The 23,817-nt window shown below is 41.3% G+C and overlaps 1 protein-coding gene across 2 annotated transcripts in view; it reads right to left on the bottom strand.

Moving 5' to 3' along the window:
• Positions 1-23,817, bottom strand: part of EFCAB6 (EF-hand calcium binding domain 6) — a 225,564-nt gene that overhangs the window by 191,777 nt on the left and 9,970 nt on the right. For both annotated transcript variants that reach the window (XM_081061342.1, XM_081061341.1), the window contains exons 4-5: positions 10,731-10,942; positions 6,008-6,096 (exon numbers count right to left, since the gene is read on the bottom strand). In XM_081061342.1, coding sequence (XP_080917468.1) covers positions 6,008-6,096; positions 10,731-10,880 — 239 coding nt within the window. In that variant the 5' untranslated portion in view covers positions 10,881-10,942. The remainder of the gene's footprint in view (positions 1-6,007; positions 6,097-10,730; positions 10,943-23,817) is intronic.

The raw sequence follows: 23,817 nt of genomic DNA, 5'->3' as shown, positions 1-23,817 counted from the left end.
TTAATCCTGCTTGAGATCTGGCCTCTTGAACCTGCAAGACAGTACCTTTCATCAGCTCAGGAAAGTCCTCAGCCATTGTTTCTGTGGATATCAGCCCCATCCCGTCTCTCATTCCTCTCTTTATAGAATTCCAAGTACATCTTCTATGTCTCTGTGCTGCATTATGGCTAACTTTTTCTGACCGATCTTACAGTTCACTTTTTTCTTCAGCTGTTTATTAAATTAATCAAGGTCTAAATTGTTATTATAAAATATAACCCACTTGTAGAAAACTACATACAACATATATACCATGTTTCCCTGAAAATAAGACCTAGCCAGACAATCAACTTTAATGTGTCTTTTGGAGCAAAAATCAATATAAGACCTAGTGTTATGTTATGTTATATGTTATGCTATGTTATGTTATGTTATGTTATATGTTATATTATATGTTACGTTATGTTACGTTATGTTATGTTATGTTATGTTATGTTATGTTATGTTATGTTATGTTATACCTGGTCTTATGTTATAGTAAAATAAGACCGGGTCTTATATTAATTTTTGCTCCAAAAGATGCATTAGAGCTGATTTTCTGTCTAGGTCTTATTTTCAGGGAAACATGGTACATGGTTTAATTATACTTAAGACAAATGCCTGTTTATAACAATTACCCAAATCAAGAACTAAAGCCAAACACAAAAACCCCCCATTTGGTTTTTTTCTTCTCCAATCGTAATATTTCCTCACCCTGGTAGTAACCACTATGCTAGCACTTACGATATCATTCCCTTTTTTTTGGTTATAATTTTGCCACCTAGGTATGTATCCCTAAAAAATCCAGTTCAACTTGTCTTTTTTTTAATGTCACATGAATATAAACATTCTTTTGTTTCTTGCTCCTTCGCTCAATATTATGTCTGTGAAATTCACTCAGGTTTCTGACTATAGGTGTCATTTACTGGTTTTCATTGCTATTTTTTTCCATCCATTTATTCAATAAATACAGGGGGTGCCAAAAAAATGTATGCAAGTGGACACTCTGGTCAACGTTGCTCAAGCAGTAGTTCGCCGTCATCAGAAGTGTCTGGACGCTGATGGTCACCACTTTGAGCACCTCTTGTAATTGCAGAAGTCAAACATGACTTGTATCCATCTTTTGTTATCGTTATGTTACAATTTTAATAGTTTTCCTTTCTTAAAATGTGTATACATTTTTTGGCACTTTCTGTATGTATTAAGCACCTACTATGTGCCAAATGCTGTCCTAGGGCTTGAGGTACATCAATAAGTAGAACCGATAAAGGTCCCTGCCCTCAAGGAGCTCACATTCTAGGCTGAGAAGACCCCATATGAGTATTAACCTAAATGGTGTAGGAAGAGTAATCTATAGGGGGGCACATTGCAGACAGAGGGAACCACCTGTCGGAGACCCTAAGACGGGAACAAGAAAGCCAGGGGGGTTGGAACACAGTGAACGCAGAGCACCTGTTGAGGAGGACGGCCGGATCACAGAGCGCCTGCAGATCCACCTAGGGTCACCTGCCTTCGGCCTTTCGCATATCTTTTAGAATTTCCTTTAGTCACGATCTGCAGGAGATGAACTCTCTCAGTTTTTGTCTGAAAATGTCTTTGTTTCACCCTCAATCTTTTTTTTCTCTTCAAATGTTGCTCACTGATTTTATCCTGTCTTTGGTTCTTCAGAACTTCAAATAAGCTGTCCGAGCTGAACTGACCGTTAGAGGCACACAGACTCAGGACGCTGTGCAGAAGGCTTCTTTCCTGCTGTACGGGGTCCTTTTCTGGAGTTTCTTTAGCTGCGTGCTTCTTTGTAGCAAATGATCCTTTTCCCTTCCACATCCTGCTTCTCTTGGCGGAAAGCCTCCTTTCTTCCTTTTCTTCTTTACCACAGCCTACCTGCTACAGTCAGTTGCACATCTGCTCTGTTAATTAAAGCCCTGAAGGCCAGCCACAACGTGGTCTTCGTGAATGAATTTCGCTTCAACATAATTATCAGGTTCTTTAGTAAGTTCTTCAGAACCTTGTGGGGAATCAGCTTGTGTGCTGCCCGGAAAACTTTTAAGAACTTCTACTGAGATGTTCTGATTGTTTTGTAGATGGACAACTGTAGTTACTCTTCAGGGAGGCAGCTTTGTGCCAAGTGCCGTATGGATTATCTAATATGCAGAAGACACTCAGTCCACACGCAGAAATGTCCCACACGTCCATCAGAAGCAATTTACTCATTTTAAGTAGAACGATTCCTTGGATGTTTCTGAAGGGATGAGGATACTACCCTTATTACAGACGATGTGAGGTCCTCTGTGTTAGATCAATAATTGTTCCGTATTTTGTCCTTGTCAGCTTTCACACACTCAGAGGCATAGAGACTTTTTGATATCATTCCAGGTCTTAAATGTCTTTGGAAGCAAAAGGTCCTTTAGAATCTTCATCTTACTTCCAACGTAACCAACCACCATAGGACACTCGGGAACTTCCTTGTATAGTGATTTTTAGACAGTCTGGTAAGTCTAAGACGGCCGGGGCAGAACAGGTGACACAGCATTTCTGGATTATGTTCACATACTGCTGTCAAGGGCACCAAGGTTTGGCTGATAGAACACGTGACCTCTCAAACCATGTTTCTAGAAGGGAAGTGCTGTAACCAGAATAATAATTCCGACCACCACAAATTCAGGGAATTTGAGTTGTAACTCTGTCAATGTCCTAAGATTCAGCCCAACTCTAATGACCTGATAATTCAGTGACTGCAAGGGCTGCCTGTTACTGTTGTACAAGTCAGTATGAAGAAAGTACACAAGGCCTAGTTGAAAGGTAACCTTGAACACCACAAGCAAAGGTGCCAGGTATTTCTCCCTTTTCCAAATATTCTTTTGTTAGTGGATGAGCATATACTACAGCAAGAAGAAGAGATGATTCCAGGGATTCCCACAGGAAAAGCTTTTATTCTTACAAATATAATGTAGAATTCCAATATGGCAAATGTTTTATTTCAGCACACGGAAGAGATTATTCCACTGTCTTATGCCTTTCATTGTCCCTGCTGACACAGCAGAGTCAGTCTAAGTGTCACTCCTCTGAAGTCAATTCAGTATTTCTTCTCACTGTCTTTAATATTTTCTCTTTGATTTTGATGTTCTGCAGTTTCACTGTGACATGTCTAGGCATTTCATATGATAGGCATTTCTTTTTATTATGTGGCTTGAGATTCTCAGCCGTTATCTTTCCAAATATTGTCTCTGCCTTACTCTTTCTCTTGTAGATCTGGAAATTCTGTAAGAAGTATATTTGGCCTTTTCTTCCCATCTTCTACGTCTCTCTTTTCTGTCCTCTGTATTTTGTATCTGTCATTCTGTGCTGCATTCTGGATAATTTCTTCAGATCTATTTTCCACTCCACTAATGCTCTTTTCAGTTGTGTTTAACCCACTATTTTCTCACATCCAATGAACTTTATACCTACAATTATACCTTTTAGTCCCAGAAGTTTCATTCTTTACTTCTTCCAATCTTTATTATTATTTCCTCTTTTTTTTGTATTCCTATATTGAATCCATTCTTTAATTTCTTTAAACACATTAAAATACTACTTTTAGATTCTGCAACTGATAGATCTAATATTCTACTAGATAGTGTTTCTATTGGTTTGCGGTCTTCATTGTTTCTTCATGTATTTTCAAGATTTTTTTTGTTGTCAGATGTTACTTGGTACTTTATCTGTGGACATTCTGTAAGGGCTAGGTTGAAGATTTATTCCTCACAGAAGGACATACCCAGTCCAGGACCAGCTTTAAGTAAATTCCTAGCCTGGACTTTTTGAACCACACAGATAACATTATTTCGGGCATAGACTTGCATGTAAATCAACTTGTAATAACATACAATATTTTTCCTCTATTCACCCAATGCTAATGTCAAAACAGGTAGGGTTCCTTGTTGTGTCCTCTGTGATGCAGGTTTATACTTGTAACTTATCCTTACTGAAAGCATAGATGTCCCAACTTTAGATGTACTGGGCTTCTGTTAGGTTCCTCCACCTTGGGCAGACCCTCTAGGCTTTGTCTCTTGCCCACTTCACTCCAAATAGCCAACAAAACTGACACACAAATTCACCAGGATTTGGTCAATGCCCTCAAGGCAATAGTTGGCTTTTCAGAATGCTCACTTCTCTGTACTCCAATTTTCACTTCATGTGTGGTCTCTGGGGATTGCTTACTTTCTTACCAGCTCAGTAATGTATTAAAATATTTTATCTTTTAGCCAGCATTTTAGTTGTTTCCAGTGGGAGTGCGGTTCATGGATTATCCTACCATATTACTACAAAGAGAAGTCTCCATTCACTATAATGCTTCATCCTCAACAATAAAGAGAATTTAGCTTCAAATTTAGAAATCTTTCAAAGTTAGTATAAATATATAGCCTTTTATGTTTAAGGAAGTAACTTATGATCCTTTTCATCTCAAATTATTAGACTGATGTTTCACAATTTAAAAAAAAGAGAAAGAACTCTCCTGCTTTCAGTTTTTCCAGTTGTTTAGTTTTTTCAACAAAGAATATTCAAATTAGATTACTGTCCACCAAAAAACCTTATCCCCCCAATAGGTGTGATTTTAGGTCAAGAACATGAATGTGCAGTCTATAAAACAAGTCATTCTTTTGAATGAGCCTGGAAATTATCTTAGGCCACCACTTACTAAGCATGAACTAAACAGAGCATGACGAAGTCCCAGACCGTGGCGGGTACAATATTTCGTCAGTCTTGTTGGAACTGCTACACTAGTTTATTTTTAACTGTGGTAAAAAATATATATATAACATAAATTTTACCATCTTGACCATTTTTAACGTACAGTTCAGCAATGTTAAGTATATTCACATTGTTGTGCAACAGAACTCTAGAATTTTCTCATCTTACAAAACTGAAACTATATCCTTTGAATAGCAGCTCCCATTTTCCCCCGTCTCCTGCCTCACTAATTCTCACACCTAAGCTGCATCCACGATGGATTCAATCATGAAAGCTTTAATACTAAAATTTGCCAATATTTCAGGACCAAATTTAATTGTTATAATTGTTTACACAATTCCTGAGAAAATGAGGCTTATTCATTTAGAGTAGATAATCTGAATAATTTTTTACTAAAACAATATTTCCTAAATTATACACTAGAATGAAAAAACTTTATAGCTGATAGAGAATTAAAGATAATACTTTAACACTTTCATTTCACAGATAAAGCAAATGAGCCCTATGATTATGCTAAAGTTATGAAATACAAAAGAGCTCATACAAAGATCTTTTTTTTAAATATTTAATTTCTAGCTACCAAAAAAATCATCACTTTCCTATGAAAGACATTTAAAATGTGTAAAACTGAACCAATTTTATTTCGGCATCTTAGTATTTTTACTACAAAATTAAAATTCATTACGTCCAAATCTGAAATACATTGCATCTAAAATGTTAGTCTGATTTTAATTTGCTGTTTCCATTTTTAATACAGTATTATTTCTCTTATTCTGAACTATATCCTGTATAGATGTTAGACTCTTCACTGAATAAACTTTTGACTGAGGATTAACTTTATTAAATTCTATAGGGACAAGGAGTGGCTGGTGGCTCAGGTGGTGGTCAGGAGCCCCTTGCTCCTAACACTGAGGTCCCCAGTTCGAGTCCCACATGGGCCAGTGGGCTGCACCCTCTACAGCTAGATTTGTGAACAACGGCTCTCCCTGGAGCTGGGCTGCCGTGGGCTGCCAGCCGGCGACTGACCGGGTAGAGTGCAGCAGGGTAGAGAACAATGCCCATTATACCAACATGGGACAGTGAGCTGCGTCCTCCACAACTAGACTGAGAACAACAATGGCTTGACTCGGAGTTTGGGGGAGATCTGTAGGGACAAGCTCTACGAACACATCTTCCATTTACAGCTGTTGACATGATTAGCTCCAATGGCCTTGTGCCCTATATTTCACATTTTCATATAAGGGGGGAAAAAACTTACCTCTTTATAACATTTATATTTAGGTCAATTCCACCAAATCTGGACAGGAATTCAAGGTACGGGACGGCACCAGAACTGGTGAGGGGGATCTACACTCAAACAAGAAGAATGATAGCCTGTTAGAGATTCAGAACCAAGCGGAGGACAGCACAGGTTTCGTGACACAAGGTAGGAGTTGAGCAGTAGGCTGGGCATTCTAGTGACCACCACTACTTAATCCAGGGGCACCCTCGGCAAACCAAGTACAAACAGCATCAATACCATCTATGCTCAATTAGGAATCCACAAGTTGTCTACAAAATTATCTAAAATCTAGAGCAATCTAAAACATAAAGTAAAATTAGTAGAACTATATCTACTATAGCGAGATAGTTCCCAAGAGGCTGAGGCCCGGCCCATCTTATCCTCTGAGTGTCACGTAAATTTTCTGTACACTCACATGCTTTTAAGGTAGAAAAAAGTCACTTTTAAATTTAAAATTCTATAAAGGACATTGTTGGGTCCAGTGAGCCAATATAGTCTCTATATTAAATAAAATTACTTTTTCAACATTTAACTTAAGGAAGTTGATAACTGTACTGCGATTATATAATAGTTTTTATTCTTAGGAAATACACATAAGTATTTAGAAGTAAAGAACACTAATATAAGCAACATCCCCTCAAATGGTTCAGAAAAAGATATTCTGTATACATTGTGTGTATCGGGAATAGTATTGTTTGCACACACACGTGTATACACAACAAAAGGTCACAGGAGAAGGAAATTAAGTTAAATGTTCACAACTGGCAAATCTGGGTAAAGAATATTTGGGTATTATTTATGCCATACAGGTAACTATCTGTACTAGTCTTATTCTTGTAAAATTTCAGGCGGTTTGAAATTGTTTCTAAATAAAGTCAAATTTTTTAAAAAATGAAAATAAGTATTTCCCCCAAAAAGGAATATGAACTAAAATTAAGATAAATATATAATCAATATAAGTATATTTTATTAAGCTTTATGCAAATACACAAGGATAGTTTCCCATATGGCCAGGAATGTCTCCCAAGTCCATACAGTCAAGTTTGATATTTACTAAGCCCTTAAAATCCCAGCGTGGTTATCTCGGTCTCCCCAAAGCACAAATGTCTTTACTATTGAAAACATGTATTAATATAAGTAGGAAATGGGACGGGCCAGAGGAAGATTGAGTCCTTTTCCTGGAAAGGACACCCATGACTTCTACTTCTGATAGGGCATTTTTCAGTAGACGTAATTTTGGGTAGACACTGCAAAGTTTCCCTAATCTAAAGAAGAAGGGCAAGGACAGATTAAATGTGTAGATACCCTCATGGTTTGGGCAGTGAGAAGAGCACTGCCAAAAGGAAGCGGGAAAGAAACACTGGCAGAGCTCCTGGTCCAGAGATGGGCACAGGCACCACTCTTGGTTTTCACATTAAGTTAAGCAGCCTGAAAACCACCTTCTGAGGGTGTTGACATTTTCCACAGTCCACAGGGCAGAGGTGTAACCTCCCTGCACAGCACTGCCATTAAGTGCCAGACATCTCTGTGACTCCAGAACCCAAGTTCATGTCACCACACTAACCACCCTGCATGTAAAAAAAAATCCATCAACCTATTGAAGTTTTTGTCACATTCATATTGTTATTTATGGTCTAAAGCAAATCATATATGGCAGATACATGTTTGCAATGACCAGTCTCCCAAAGTTAAGCCCCTTAGACGCCAAAGGAGCTAGTCCAAAAGGAGAAGCTCTGCTAAAAACATTCAATATTTGTGACTGTGGCAAAAACATTTAAGAATCAAAACCATCCATAGATGAATCGCTGGAAGCAAATCCTTAGACTGGGGCTAGGGAGGGTAATTTTTAAATCAACAACCATCATGTTGATAAGAATCTTCAAAGACTTCTCTTTCCTCACCTGCCACAACCACAGGGACCAGGCAGAACTTTGTTGTCCTTCCCTGGAATCTATTTACCAATTCAACTTCTTTAAAAATTTGTATATTAATATTCAGAGACGGAGGCCACATTTTAAAAAAATTAATGAAAAGTAAGGTACAGGCCCTGAGCAATTATCAAAATACACTCACATTCAAACATGCCTGACCTGGTTCTTGAAATAAAATTAAAGCTAAAGCAAATTCACTATATAACGGGAAAATTCTTTTCTAATTTTTAAGGGGGCAAGTCTCATGAACTATTTTACCAGTTTTATGCATTTCTAGTCAGGCTTATATCACCTATTGAAAAAGAAAGTTTGTATCACCACATGGATTAGTCATTAAAAGATCTAGAAAAAGTCACACATGGTGTGAATTTGAGGGAATGGGAAGAGAATCTTGCCCTGCCCCTCATTCGCAATGAACTTGGCCTTCTGCTCAGGGCATCGCACTCCAGCCTCCTTGATTTACACACGGTTCACGGGGTCCTAGAAAAACGTGCCTGTCACTTAAGGTAGATGGCCAGGACCTGTTTTTTAAAAATCTTTGAAATTCTCAGTTCTCGATGACTTCTTTTAAAAACAGATGTAGCTTTTAAAAACGGATACACATTTAACATTTACTGTACTTTTCCTCTTCCTGCATAGCTGATAAACTTGGGAAGATTGTCAAAATTTTAAATTAACATTAGATCATGAATATAGGGAGACATTAGTAAGAAATACTATTTTAACTCTCCATGTGGTAGAAAGTATCAGTTAAATCGAGCTTAGGAGAAAACTGATGCACTGTTTATAAGGACAAATGTTCTTTAAAAGCAAAGAACATTACCATATGACACAGCAATTCCACTCCTAGGTATGTACCCAAGAGAACGGAAAACACATGTCCACACAAAAACTTGTACAGGAATTTTCATAAAAGCACTGATCACAAAAGCCCAAAAATGGAAACAACCCTAAAGTCCATCAACTGATGGTAAACAAAAGGTGGCAATGGAATTTTATTCAGATATAAAAACAAATTATTGATTCATGCTACAACATGGATGGACATTGAAAGCATTTGCTAACTGAAGGAAACCCAGACACAATGTACCATATATTGTATTATTCCATTTATATGAAATGTCCAGAATAAGCAAACCTATTGTGACAGCATGTAGACGAATGACGTCAGGAAGCAGGGGGAGAGGGATACGGAGTAACTGCTAAAGAACACGTTGTTTCTTTCTGGGCTGATGAAAATGTTCAGGAATTAGATAGTGGTGATGGTTGCACTACTCTGTGAATATATTAAAAACCACTAACTTGTACATTTTTAAATGGTGAATTTCATGATATGTAAATTATATCTTAATAAAGCTTTCATTTAAAACGTAGATACAATAAAGAGTGGCATGTGAAATATCAATACTATTCATGCAATTTTGGAAGTGAATAAAGAGAAAACATTTTTTTAAAAAGAAGCTCTTCATCTTTCTTCCCCCTTCCCTTCTTCCTGTCTGTTCCCTAACAATTCAGTCCTAAAGTCATTAGACGGGCAGAGAAAAATTATGTCTGCAGTGTTGGGGGAGCCGTGGTAGTCCAGAGTAGGGCATGCGGGTTCTGAAGACTGGATATGAGTCACATGCCAGGGAGCCCAGTCAAATAAGTAAATATACTAAGAATAATAGAAGCCAAGTTTCTCACTGTGTAAAAAGGTATTTATAAATATGAAAAGTGAGAACGCTAGAATGAACCCTGAGGTGTTGGCATAGAATTGGCACTATTGGTGTGAACTTATGGTTTTCAATATGTAGAAAAATTGATATAAATAAGTGTAGATGTAAATGCATGTACTTACGGAGGGAATGTACCCCTAGAGCTAAATACCCCCTCCTCCCAGAAGCCTACATGGATTACCACACCTCCTTTTTAGGTAGCACTCCCTCCTCTAATTCCCACACCACCCAGGAATTATGCCTGTCTTAGCACCTATCAACACTTCCAGAGATCTCAAGCAGAACTGGGGTCCTCTCATGGGCAGCCAGCATCTGATTGCTCTGCATTGGGTCAAGCACACAGTAGGTGCTCAATAACCATTTGAAGAAAGAACAAATGCAAAATACAGCCGGCCCCTGACTTACAATGGTTCGACTTAGGATTTTTCAGCTTCACAATGCTGCAAAAGCAATATGCATTCAGTAGACTGCACTTTGAATTTTGATCTTTTTCCTGGGTTAGTGATACCCTCCTCTCCTGAGACTGGGCAGTGACCACAGCCCCCACCCACTGCGACCACGAGGGTAAACAATTGGTGCTCTACAGTATCTTGACTGTGTTAGAGGGTCTGCCCAGCCGCAGGCTAATGAAGTGTCTGAGCACGTTTAAGGCAGGCGAGGTGGGTTAAGCTCCGATATTCAGTAGGTCAGGTAAATTAAATGCATTTCGACTTAAGATGTTTTCAATTAACAATGGGTTTATCTGGACGTAACTTCATCATAAGTCAAGGAGCATCTGGACTAAGTTCCAAAATGTAAGTTAACCGAATACTTCATACATTGGAAGCCTTCTTTAAAAAACTAAAAGAAAAGGACTGTAACGGCACTTCGTGCAAACTATGACCCCAGTACATATCAATCATCCCAAATCTGCCAGAATGTAATTAAGGGGCCTGTGAAAACTGAAACTTGAACTGCTCACTTGGGACGAGGGAAAGGTCGGGGCCACATGCCCGGGTCCCCACTTCTTCCTCTCCCTGATCAGTTTCCTCTAGGCCGCTATACGGATCGTACCTGCGCCAGTACATCGCGGAACTGTTCTCTCGTGAGAGGCAGCAGGAAAGAGCTGACAACTCTTTGCAGTTCACTCTTGGACACCGTCAGGCTGTGATTGGCATCGAGCAGCTCAAAGGCTTTTTTCAAGTCATCCCCTTTATCGGTCATTCTTTGAAATAAAATCCGTTTAACATCGAAGAAGGAGAGTATTGGATTTGCAAAAGCTGTGGCTGCACAAGAGAAACAGCTATGGATTAAACGTGCTTAAAGCTCGGACACGAAAACTGTTTCACTGGGTACCAGGACCAAGGAAACTTCTAAAACAGTAGGTCTACTGCAGCCAGATTTACACACCTAGTCATCGGGTAACTTGCGATGGCAAATCTGCCCTCATTTTTTTTGCCCTCTGAAATTTGATCAATGCAAAATGGAAGTAATAACATTAGAAAGAACAAAACAAGGCAAAGATAATTTTCCCTATAAAGGACATATGTCACTACGAGTGAAAAATAAGGATACTGCAATAAAATTTTGTTAAGAATCAACATCATTTCAAATCAATCTTTAAAATATCATATTCACTTTGCATCTCTTGCCAATTTTTGAGGGAAAAACACGTAATTCTTAAATCTAGATCATTTCCCTTTCAAAGACAAGGAAAAAATGAGAATAGGATAGATACTACAAGGTAATGGAAGAATGTTTGGAGTGCGCTGAGCTTTCAGAGGGACTGCCCTTTCTGGGAGGAAAAGGATTGTGTCCCGGCTGCAGTGCGTTAGGTCCCAGGGTCCCTGTGTCACCAAAGGAGAGCTATAATAATACAGCCTCCCTCCCCTCTGCCTAAGATGAAAACTGCCAGAGCTAAGTAGCTACAGCAAGTACAAATCAACTGACGGTGCCAATCAGAACCATGAGCAGGAAGACGTGATTATTATATTCGGATATTTTATAGCCTCCTGGGGAAAGAGGAGGCTAAGAAGAACGGTCACTGGTAAATCTCTCGTATTTATTTACGACATTGCAAAGGCTTGGTGACCATAGCTGATTTAGCAGCTCTGTCTTGCACTGTAAATTCTGGATGTGTGTTAAATGTCTCTAACATTGCCTCCTCTTTTATAAACTTACTCACAAGCAGGAGCTAGGGAAGGATGAGAATTTCTCATGACGCTGTTGAACCTTCCCAGTCTGAGCTGAGGGCAGCGATGGCTTTGGCCTTGGGGTAACAGACTCAAAGCCAGGCTCTCAGGGCGCCACCCTGGGCCACCCAGAAGGCCCTGAGGAATTTCCTCACGTTTGTAAGCTGCCCTGAGCTGTCTTCTGTTTGAGGTGGGGGACACATCGGTGTCCCCACAGTCACACTGCCGTGGCCACCTGCCGCATCTGCCACATGCCCTACCCTTCCGAGCAGCAGCAGGGCCTGGGGGCCACTTCCTTCCTGGCCATCAGCGGTGCTCCCCTTCCCTGCTCGCTCACTGAGGGCCCAGCACACGCAAGGCCTCTGACGAGGGCCGGGGAAGCTTCTCACTCACAAGGCCCCAGCCGCCTGGAGTGGGAGCAGTCGGTACAGGTACACTGGAGGCCCGGAACGGTGGCTGCCTGTGGCCGCGGACAGGATGGAAGGTCTCAGGAAAAGCTTCTTAGAGGAAAGGGGTGACATGTCAACTGCAGCATGGTGCTCCCAAGAGCAAGAGGGGCTGGCAGTGCAGCTGCTGTGGAGGACAGCCAGCTCAGGTGGAGGGAGAACAAGGGGACAGGCAGAAGGTACGCGCCACAAGAGGAGCCTGCAAAGGCCGGCAGGGCGGTCGGTCCACGGGCAGCAGTCCTCCAGCTTTGTGCTCTGGGGACGGGCTGCCACAGTGGGCTTTGCATCCAGAGAATGACATAGCCCAGTGTTCATTCTTAAACTGCACCCTGGTGCCATGTGGGGGAGGAACAGCAAGGGCAGCAGAGTGGTGGCGTGAGACGTTGGGTAATCACAGCCCGTGCAGGCAAGTGATAAAGGAGGTGTCGCTCATGCAATGGTCATGGAGTGAAAAGTAGGGGTGAATCAGAGATGTGCAAATGGGCAGGTGAGAGTCTACAGAATCTTCTGATTTGGTGCACAGCGTGGGGAGAGGAAAAGGAAGGGAAAAGGGAAGGTTTGTATCTGGCACGGGTGGTTGGGTGTAGGGGTGACAGCCTCCACTGAGAAAGAGAATATGGGAAGGCATGGCAGATGGTATTCTCCAAGATGACCACCAGAAGGTCCCTGCCACACGTGCTTTTCTTGCAACGCCATGTTAACACTCCTCCCATCTAAAGGCGGGGTATGTGCACCTTCCCCTTGAATCTGGGAGGGCCTGTGACTAGGGCAGAATTGATGCCACACGATTTCCAAGACGAGGTCACAAAAGGCATGACAAGCTTCTGCCTGCTCCTCTCAAGATGCTCACACCAGCTGTGAGGAAGCCAAGAAGCCCCGTGGAGAGGCCACGTGCAGCTGTTCTGGTCAGATGCCCCCCTGGGAGAGGGCAGCCATGAGAAGAGGATTGGGCAGAGGGCCTGTGGCAGGAGAGGGGGCTCGAGTCGCCCAAAAGACTTTCAAGGATCTCAGAAGTGCAGGGCTCAGGCCACGCTTCCCGCCCCATTTCTGACTGTCACGTGAGGTCTCAGAAGCGGCTGCCCCAGGTGGAGGGGCTGCATGAGTCAATATCAGCTGTAAACGCTGTTGGTCCCTCTCCCCACCCGGCCTGGAAATCCTCTTCCTGACCCCAGTGGGTCACAGAGGGACCCCTCGTGAGTTTATGTCTCTGTCTTGAAATCTTTTCTCAGACTTTTCATGTACGTTTGAGTTGCTTTCCAAGAAGCCCCATCTTCACAATCAATAATTCTAATTTAAAAGTATCAGAAAATACTAATTTGAAACTATTTGAAAATCCTTGAAGGAAAACCTTTTATTTCACATGCCCTCTGCAACTTCGGAGATTTAACATGAAAGCAGTAACCAAATTTTGCATAACCTGCTAGTGGGAGTGCAAATTGATGTAACCTTTCTGGAGGGCGATTTGACAAAATTTTCTACATCCATCTAGGACATAGAAAGTCACAACAGACTGTCACGCTCACCCTAACAATGAAGAAAAAATGAGATAAGCTTCAAAATATGGATTTAAAAAACCATCAGAGAATTGGGGATGCAAAGAAATTAAATTCAAGAAAGGACGAGCCACTCCTCAGAGAAGAAAGACCTACGACCCCTTTCGCCCTGGCAGAGCCACAGGCAGCGAGCAAATTCCCTCTGTGCAGGAGCGAAGACAAGACCACCGGCCCTCAGGCCGCTGCGATGGACTCGGTGCAGGGAGCCCGGCCACACGGCAAGTCTGCGCCCGCCGCTGGTGCCCCCACACCTGCACAGAACTCGCGCCCCAAAGTTGGGGGTGACGCAGAGCTGTGATACGCCCGAGGCACCCAGGGCCTTCCGCAGGGTGGGGCTGCAGCCCCCACCCAAGGCTGAGCACAGAGGGGAAGAACTGAGGCTCTGAGGCCAGTGGGGCCTTCACAGAGGGCACCTCAGCAGCCACCACAGACTAGAGGGCGGGGGCAGAGCAGGGCAGCGAGCTGGGGGCCGCGCTGGGGGACAGAGAACTCCCCCGGAACCCCTCCCACACCGGCAGCTGGGCTTTAAGCACAGGGCTCCCAGGAGGCCAAGCTGGCAGGCGGGCTGTGGAACACAGATCTCTGGAGTCCCACCAGGACTCAGGTATCGTGACCTGCTGAAAGGAGGCATCTGAAACCGGTCGGCACCTAGCGCTCATGCAGCTGCAACCAAGTCGAGACACAGCTGGACTCAGAGACTCAACTGAGTCAGCCCGTCTCACTAGGAGAAGGGACACTCCTTTTGTCTGTGGTGAATATTAGCTACTTCTGTCTCTACTGTTTTTCACACAGATGTCTGGTCTTAAAACTTTTAAAAATTGCGAGACAAGCGAAATAAGAAAAGGTGATCTAATCAGGAGCAAAACCAGTCATTAGCAGAACCACAGTGAGAACGGAGGTAGAAATGATGAGGTTTTTGAACTAAGAACGGTCAATATATTAAAGAGATTACAAGGAAAAGTGACATGCTGCACATAGGGGGGATTCCAACAGAGAAATGGAAACTATTTTTTAAAAGCACATGATCAAGTAAGACATTAAAACTACAGTATCAGAAGTGAAGAATTCAATTGATTTACTTAGTAGCAGACTACAGATACAGGGCAGAAGAAAGGACTAGTGAATACAAAATCAGAGCGATAGAAATTATTCAAATGGAAACAAACAAAAGCAAAAATCATTTTTAGAGGAAACAGGGTGTCTAATATCTGTGGCTGCGGCTCCCAGGTTCACGTTCACGCCAGGATGTGAGTTACTGTATGAGTTATACAAGTACATCTCTATGTGTATGCATGTGCGTGCATGAGGGAGAGGCCCAACAATTAATGGTGACCACCTTCGGAGAAGAAAATGATTCTAGAAGACACCGTATGTACACATGTAACTTTTTAAGTTAAGAAAAAAGATATTTGGCACATTAAAAAATGCCATCAATAAAAGTAAAAAGCAAATGGCAAATAAAAAAAGACACTGATGGCACATAAGGCAGATAAAGGATTAACATCTTTAAAACAAAGAGAGTTCGTACAAATCACTAAAAAGACCAACACACAGTAGATAAATGGGCAAAGGATATGAAAAGGCAGATTACGAAAGAAATAAACCTGATAAACTTGAGAATCAAAGTTAACGTTACTATGAAAGAAATGCAAATTAAAATCCCAATATCGCTTTGGGATTTCAAATAGACAAGCTGTAAAGGATAACATTCTGTGCTAGGGGGCTTAGAAATAAGCACCTTTAAATCTTATCTGTGGGGCTGTACAGGTACCAGCTTCCCAAAGGGCAATCACCCAGAGCCTTCAGAGCAGGAATGTCCTCTAATCCAGCAAACCCGCTTCACTCCTCTTCTCTGCACTATCAGAACGTTAGTTCAAGTGAGAAATATCCCAAGAATGTCACAGACGTGGCTATTGGACTGGAACAGATTTATTATTGATGATAAATTTTTGCGTTGGAAATCACTAGCTAACCCCGCCCCCTTTCCCTTAGAACAGAAACCCTGAGATGTGGGTAGACACGTGGCCGTGGGCAATGGTGTCTACCTTTCTCAGGCTCCCTAGTGGGTGGGTATGACCACGTGATTAAAGTCTCACCAGTTGTAAGTAAGCTCGGGTGCTGAGTGTGACTTCTGACTAGAACGCCTGTCCTCCACTCACAAGGCAAAATCCAACGTCCCCTTTCGTTCCGTCCTCTCTGAGTCCCTCTGGTTCATGGGGGGGTGTGCTCACAGTGCTCTGCGCCTGCTTCTTATGGCATTTGTCTCTATCCACTGGGATTCCTCATCTCCCTCTCTAGGTGGGGAGTTCCCCCAGGACAGGCCCTTCTACGGGACCCATCTCTTTATCTTCAGTAGCTGCGACAGTTCTTGTCACATATTAGGGCTTATAAAAGGTTTGAGAAGGAAGGAAGGAGGAAGGGAAGGAGGGAGGGAGAGAAAGAGTGAGGGAGGGAGGAAAGGAGGGAAGGAAGGAAGGAAGGAAAGAAGGAAAGAAGGAAGGAAGGAAGGAAGGAAGGAAGGAAGGAAGGAAGGAAGGAAGGAAGGAAGGAAGGGGCGGGCAAGTGAACGAACAAATGAAATTACGTCAAATTGCATGGCTTTGAAACTGAGTGAGTGATCCAAAGGAGTTGAAAACTTATGTCCACACAAAAACCTGTATGCAAATATAGCAGCTTCATTCATAATTTCCAAGATGTGAGAGCAACCAAGAGGTCCTTCAGCAGTGGACAGATGAATAAACTGTGGCGCACACATACAAGAGAACATCATTTAGAGATAAAAAGAAATGAACTATCACACCATGAAAAGACATGAAGGAGCCTTAAGTGCATATATTGCTAAGTGAAAGAAGCCAATCTGAACAGGCTGCAAACTGTATGATTCCAACTGTACGACATTCTGGAAAAGGCAAAACTCTGGAGACAGGAAAAAGATCAGTGGTTGCCAGGGGCTTGGGGGAGGGAGAGATGAACAGGCAGAGCTCAGAGGGTTTTCAGGGCCGCGAAACGATTAGTACAATGTTGTAAGGGTGGACACGTGTATTTATTCATTTATCAAAACCCAGAGAATGTACAACACAAAGGGTGAACTCTGAAATAAACTGGAGACTTCAATTAACACTAACGTATCAATAATGGCTCATCAATCATAACAAATGCACCTCACACATCAAGATGTATTAATAATATAGGGGAAACTAGGGGTGAGAAGTAAAGGGGTATATGGGAACTTTCTTGCACTTTAGCTCAATTTTTCTGTAAACCTAAAAGTACTCAAAAAAAAAAATAATAAAGTCTATCAATTAAGAAAAACCTAGTGAGGCAATATGCCAGCTCACAGAGTGGTTAAGTCCTTGGAGTCTGGAATCATGCCATCTGCGTTCAAACTGTGACCCTGCCACGGGAAAACTATGTGACTTTTGGGCAAGCGGCTTAATCAACCTCTGTCTCAGTTTCCCCACAAATAAAATAGGGAGAAAAATAGAACCTACATCATAGTTTTATTGTGAAGATTAAATGACATTGGCCCCTTTGTACAGAGTCTGCTGCATACTAAACGTACATAAGTGATGTCTACTGCTAGCATTACTTGTTCATGAATACTCACTTGAAGAAGGTCTGAACATGTTTTGGAAAGCATTTCTTGAATAGACTCTACATGGTGAAGAATACGGTCTTAAATTTGTGAATTTCTGTGTATGAGGAGATGAAGTAGGACAATCTGGTATAATTGCTCTTTTGTGCGTTAAATCCCTGTGATATAAAAGAAAACAGATTACATTATCTTCAAGCACACATTACAAATGTGGCCAACCTCCTATCTATTTAGTTTCTGAAAGGACAGCCGGAGACTATTAAAATGCTGCTAGTCATGACCTTCTTTCCAGTGTTTCAAAGACTATTCTTAAAGTGAACACCAAATTGTGATTGCAGGCGCCTTGTTTTTAGCAGATCCAATAATCTTCAAAAGTGTGAAAATAAAGAAGCTCTGGGATAAGAAAAGCCACCTGCGTCTTGACTACCATGCACTCATTTCTTTGGGGCGCAGTAGGCGTAGAGTCTGGCTTCTCTGAGCTCTCTTGAAATGCCTCACTGTACATCCAACACACGGTCAGAGGCAGAGCTGGGGACAGTGCTAGAGATGATGGAGGGATGGGGGGCAGGGTGAAGAAGGTGAAAGGCTTAATAAGTACAAATCAGGAGTTACAAAACAGTCATGGGGATGTAAAGTAAAGCACAGGGAAGACAGTCAATAATATGGTAACAACTATGTACAGTGCCGGGTGGGGACTAAACTAGTCAGGGGGGTCACTTCTTACATTATGTGAATGTCTAACCACTAGCTGTACACCTGAAATTCCTATGAAATATTATTGAATGTCAAAATAAATATATAAATAAAGTGTAAAAACAACTGGTAGAGTGAGGACCTCTGAAAATCCTCTCCTCCATAACAGCACTGAGAACACTGGCAAAAGTGTCACAATCAACTGCTTCAGAACTCTGGAATTTAACCAAAAGTTTGCAGCAATCTAGGGAGCATTTACTCATGAAAGATAGAAAGTTTTGTGGCATTTTAACTTTCCCGGTTCCTATCTCCTCCCGCCCCCAAATCTGCAGGAGCCTTAAACAACAGCCTGTGATCACAGTGCAAACCCTAAGAGCTGCTGGAAGGAGAAGAAGGTGGCTGAACTCCTTCAAAAGTCCATTACCAGAAAATTTTCATTATTTGACCTACCTAGTGGTTTCCTGAAAGACCCCACTCACCAGTCTGTCTTTATTTGAACTAATTCAGGGCTTGCCCAGGAAGAACAGGCTATCTCGTCAAAAGGCATTTATTGAAAAAGTCAGGGCAATGGCTGTCTAAAATCTTAGGTGCCTGAGCAGGCAGATAACAGGCAGGGTAAATAATAGACTAACTAAAAAGCTTAAAGGAAAAATCTAGGCAATGAGTTGTCCCTAGGGGCTTTGAGAAGTTCCCACATATTCCTAGGAATCTAGACGGCCACTCACATACGTAGGGCTAAGTGTTTGCTCAGGAAAGACCTGCAAAGCCCTAAGCTCTCTTCTGGCTGCCTTGGACAGGCTCTGGTCAAGGCCTCAAGCAGGAAGTGAAAGCTCAGGTAGAATTATAAACTGCCTGGCTAAGTGCTGAAGGAAAGCTCCCCCACATACAAAGAGCCCCTAAGCAAAGATCGAATTGTTTCCTGGCATCTGTCCTATCATGAGCCAACCAGTGAGCTAACCAATCAGAGACTTCACTGGCCGTACATGACAAAGAATACAGACTTTACAAAGTTAGTTTAGAAAAGTCACTAAACAAACAAAACGTGGAAAGAGAATATGATTTCAAGAATTGCCACATTATTAAAATGTCTAATTTTCAACAAAAGATTTATGATGTGCAAAAAAGAAAGAAAGAAAAGAAAAAAGTATGGCCCATACATACTTATCTTCAGAAACCATGCAAACAAGAAAAGAATGAAATGCAATATTTAAAGTGTCAAAAGGAAAAAAAGAAGAAGAAAACCTAGAATTCTGTATCCAGCAAAATTATCCTTCAAAGGGATAAAATACTTTATCAGACAAACAAAAATTGAGGAAATTTATCACCAGCAGTCCTGCTTGCAAGAAATTTTGTTAAAATAAATTCTTTAGAAAAAAGGAAAAATTCTATAGGTGAAAACCTCATAATCTATATGAGGAAGAGCATTAGAGAAAGAATGAAGACAAACATATATGTACCTAACAATATAGCCCCCAATACACATGAAGCAAAAACTGACAAAACTGAAAACACATACTTTAACAATAATAGCTGGAGACTTCAAGACTCACTTTTAATAATGGATAGACCAACTCGACAGAAGATCAGCAAGTAAATAGAAGACTTGAACAATGCTATAAAACAACTAGACCTCACAGACATCTAAAGAACACTCTACCTAACAATTGTAGAGTATACATTCTTCTCAAGTGTACAAAGAACATCTTCCAGGATAGATTATAAATTAGGAGATAAAACAAATCGCAATACATTTAAAAGGACTAAAATTATCAATACATGTTCTCCAACTACACTAAAATGAAATTAGAAATCCATAACAGAAAAAAATTGGGTAATCCAAAAATACGTGGAAATTAAACAACACCCTCCTTAATAACCAATGGTAAAAAAAAAAAAATCACAAGATAAATTAGCAAATACTTCCAGATAAATACAAATACAGCCACAACACACCAAAACTTATGGGATGCAGATAAACATTGCTTAGATGGACATTTATAGCTACTAAAACCTATATTAAAAAAAGAAGAAAATCTCAAATTAATAACCTAACCATCTTCCTTTAGAAAGAAAAGTATAAAAATAAGAGTACATTAAACCCAAGAAGAATGAAGGAACTAATAAATGAATTGTAGCAGAAATAAATGAAATTAATAATAGAAAACCAACAAAATAAAAAGTTGGTTCTTTGAAAACATCAGCAAAACAGACAAATTTGGGGGCATACGGGTGGCTCGGTTGGTTAGAACACGAGCTCTGGGCAATGGGGCTGCCTGTTTGAATGAGCTGCCACTCGGCTCCCGATTGGCCAGATGGCTCAGTTGGTTGGAGTACGTGCTCTCAACCACAAGGTTGCTGGTTTGACTCCTCACCTCCCACAAGGGATGGTGGGCTGTGCCCCCTGCAACTAACAATGGCAACTGGACCTGGAGCTGAGCTGCGCCCTCCACAATTAAGACTGAAAGGACAACAACTTGACTTGGCAAAATGTCCTGGAAGTACACACTGTTCCCAATAAAAAATGAAAAAACTGACAAATTTTTAGCTAGATTGACCAAGAAAAAAGGAGAAATACTCAAATTATTTAAATCAGGAATGAAAGAGAGGGCATTACTACTAACTTTACAAAAACAAAAAGGATTATAAGGGAATACTAATTGTATGCCAACAAATTAGATAACTTACATGCAATGGAAAAATTCTTAGAAAGACAAAGCTACTGAAACTGACTAAAGAAGAAAAAAATCTGAATAGATCTATAACAAGCAAAGAGATTGAATTTGTAATAAAAAAAAAACTTACTGCAAAAAAAGCACAGGACCAGATGGGTTCACTGGTGAATTGTACCAAACATTTAAAAAGGAATAATGAGAAACAATTCTTTCAAAAAATAAGAGAAAGGAATACTTCCCAACACATTCTATGAGGTCAGCATTACCCTTATACCAAACCAGACAAAGACATCAGAAGAAAGCTAAAAACCAATATTCCTTATGAATATAGGAAAAAAACCTCAATAATTGCTGAATTATAACTGAATTCAGCAATACAGAATAAGAATTAGACAGCATGAGAAAGTGGAATTTATACCGGGAAGGAAAGGGTGATTAAACATACAAAAATCAGTCGTTACATTAATAGAATCAAGGAAAAATATATATCATCTCAATGGATGTAGAAAAAGCATTGAACAAAATCCTACAACCTTTATCCTCAACAAACTAGGAATCAAAGGGAACTTCCTTGACCTAAAAAAGGGCATCAATAAAAAACCAACAGCTAACATCACATTTAATGGTAAAACAAAAGCTCTCCCCCTAAGAACAGAAACAGGATGAGGATGTCTGCTCTCACCAGTTTTATTCAACATTATACAAAAGGTTCTAGCCAGAGCAATTAGGCAAGAAAAAGAAACACAAAGCTTTCCAGATTGGAGACTAACAAGGAAAATTATCTCCATTTGCCAATAACATGATTTTGTATACAGAAAATCCTAAGAATACACACACACACACACACACACACACACACGAATAAACAACTTCAATAAGGAAGGTTGCAGGATACAAAAGCAATATATAAAAATCAATTGTATTTCTATATACAATTGATTATTGCAATGAATAATCTGAAAATAAAATTAAGAGAACAATTCCATTTGAAATAGGAAGTCAGGTTACCAGCAGCAAGTGAGGACGGTGGAAGCGGTTCAGGATTAAGGAAAGAGGATAAAGAATGAACTGGTTGTCTAGAAGAGAAGGCAAGTGGGAGAGCGGGCAAGACAAAGTGATTGCCAAGCAGTTTCAAGAAGCTTGAGGAAGGCAAGAGACAAGAAACTCAAGCTTATGAAGAAGTTTGAGGAAAAAAAGTTAATTCAACTGGCATTTATTGGGGACTTACATGAGCCACAAAACGTGCTTATGATTTAGTAACACCTGTCATTTAACCATGTCCATGCCTAACCGCGTTTAGCTCTTCCCATTTCAGAGGTGAGGAAACTGATGTGCGGCGCAGGCAGGCAGTTTGCCCAGGATTACACAACTCCTGAGCCCAGAGTTGGGTCCAGGAGGGGAGCTCTTCCCAGGTACCCCGTTCACCTGGTTGGCAATGGGCAAGGCTTCCCTGTGGCTTTTTACATAATTAATAACTGGCTCCTTGAGGGCGGTGAGAAGTCTCTGGCTACACGGATGGTTAGGGACACGCGTGTCCTGCCTCAGCCCTCTCTGAGGGAAGGATCTGCTGCAGCCACATTCCTTGTTGCAGTTACTGCTGCTGCAAATAACCGCTTTCTTTATTTTATCCATAAATTCACTTCCTAATAACAATTGGGCATGCCAGGGCTTTGGCCTCATGCCTTATTACACCACCTGAGGAGGGAGATAATCACCCAGAAATGTACTGCCTGTTGTGCATTTTATTACTTGAATACAAAGCGGTTCAATTGAAGAAACACTTAGTTGAAGACAGCATGAAAAAAAAATAATCATGGAAAGTAATTCCTCCCAGTGCTACTGAGGACCCTGCAGGGAATAATGCTCTTGCAGTGGGAGAAGGAGCTGGCTGACCTATTGGGTCTTCTCCAGTTCTAATTTCTACCAACCGCAGGATCATAAAAGCCAGTGAGACTTCAGTTCCAATACGAAGATCCCAAAGAGCCACATGTGGGGTCTATTTGGGTGTTCGACCCAAACATCTCTAGTGTAAGCCTTTTCCAAGCAACCACACTCTCTCTCACTGGTTTATTCTTCAGCAAACACTGCAGGCCACACATTGGCGAGGTTGGAGGAACAGAAAGAGAAGCATGACCCACCCGACCCTCCAGCAGCTCTCCTTCTAACTCAGGATTTAAAGAAGCTGGCGGCACGTTTTCAAAGAACAGGAAGGAGGTGTCCAAGCAGCAGCTCCACCACACGGATGCGGCCTGTGGCGAGTCCGCCACACCTGCCTTGCTAGAGCTGATGAGCATGCACATTGAACCACCCAATCTCGGGGTCAGAGGAAAGACTTTTCCCAACAGATGTCATCGCCAGTTCATCTCAAGAGGGAAAGAGCTAATCCATTTGTAGGTTCCTCAAGCAGAAATAACATGGATCTTTATTGTTATTAATGCCATTATTTTTTAAAATGCGTGTATTTTCCATTTTTAAAAATGAGTGCTAAAAGGCTGTTGAGGCGGACAAGTAGCTTTAAAACAGTGGTTCTCAGAATGTAGTCCAGGAACCAGTAACCTCAGCATGACTGGGGAACTTTTTAGAAATGCAAATCCTCAGGCCCCACCCGGACCAACCAATCAGAAACCCTGGAGGTGGGGGCCCAGCCATCCGTGTATTAACAAGCAGAGATCACTAGTGTAGAAAAACCTGAAGTTGATTTATAAGTACAAGTCCACGGTTTTTAAGGCCGCTCAGGTGTCAGGTTCCCTGCAAATGTTACATTTAAGTGATGCCAGCATAATAGGTTCACCTGGCCATCACTGAGCGCCTCCTTCCTGGCCATTGGTTAGTCCGCAACCTTGTGACAACCTTGTGAGTCAGTAGATACCTTTATCCATATTTTCAGAGGTGGCGAAATTAAACCCAAGATGAAAGTCATGAAGCCAAGACCCAAACTCGCCTAAATTTACCATATTTTGCCATGTATAATGCACACTTCTTTGCCCAAAGCTGTGAGGGAAAATAAGGA

This window comes from Rhinolophus hipposideros (assembly GCF_964194185.1).
Source record: "Rhinolophus hipposideros genome assembly, chromosome: 9".
In the NCBI taxonomy this organism is placed as follows: domain Eukaryota; kingdom Metazoa; phylum Chordata; class Mammalia; order Chiroptera; family Rhinolophidae; genus Rhinolophus; species Rhinolophus hipposideros.
The sequence above is the reverse complement of the archived record's forward strand: the minus strand, read 5'-3'. Positions and strand labels throughout refer to the sequence as shown.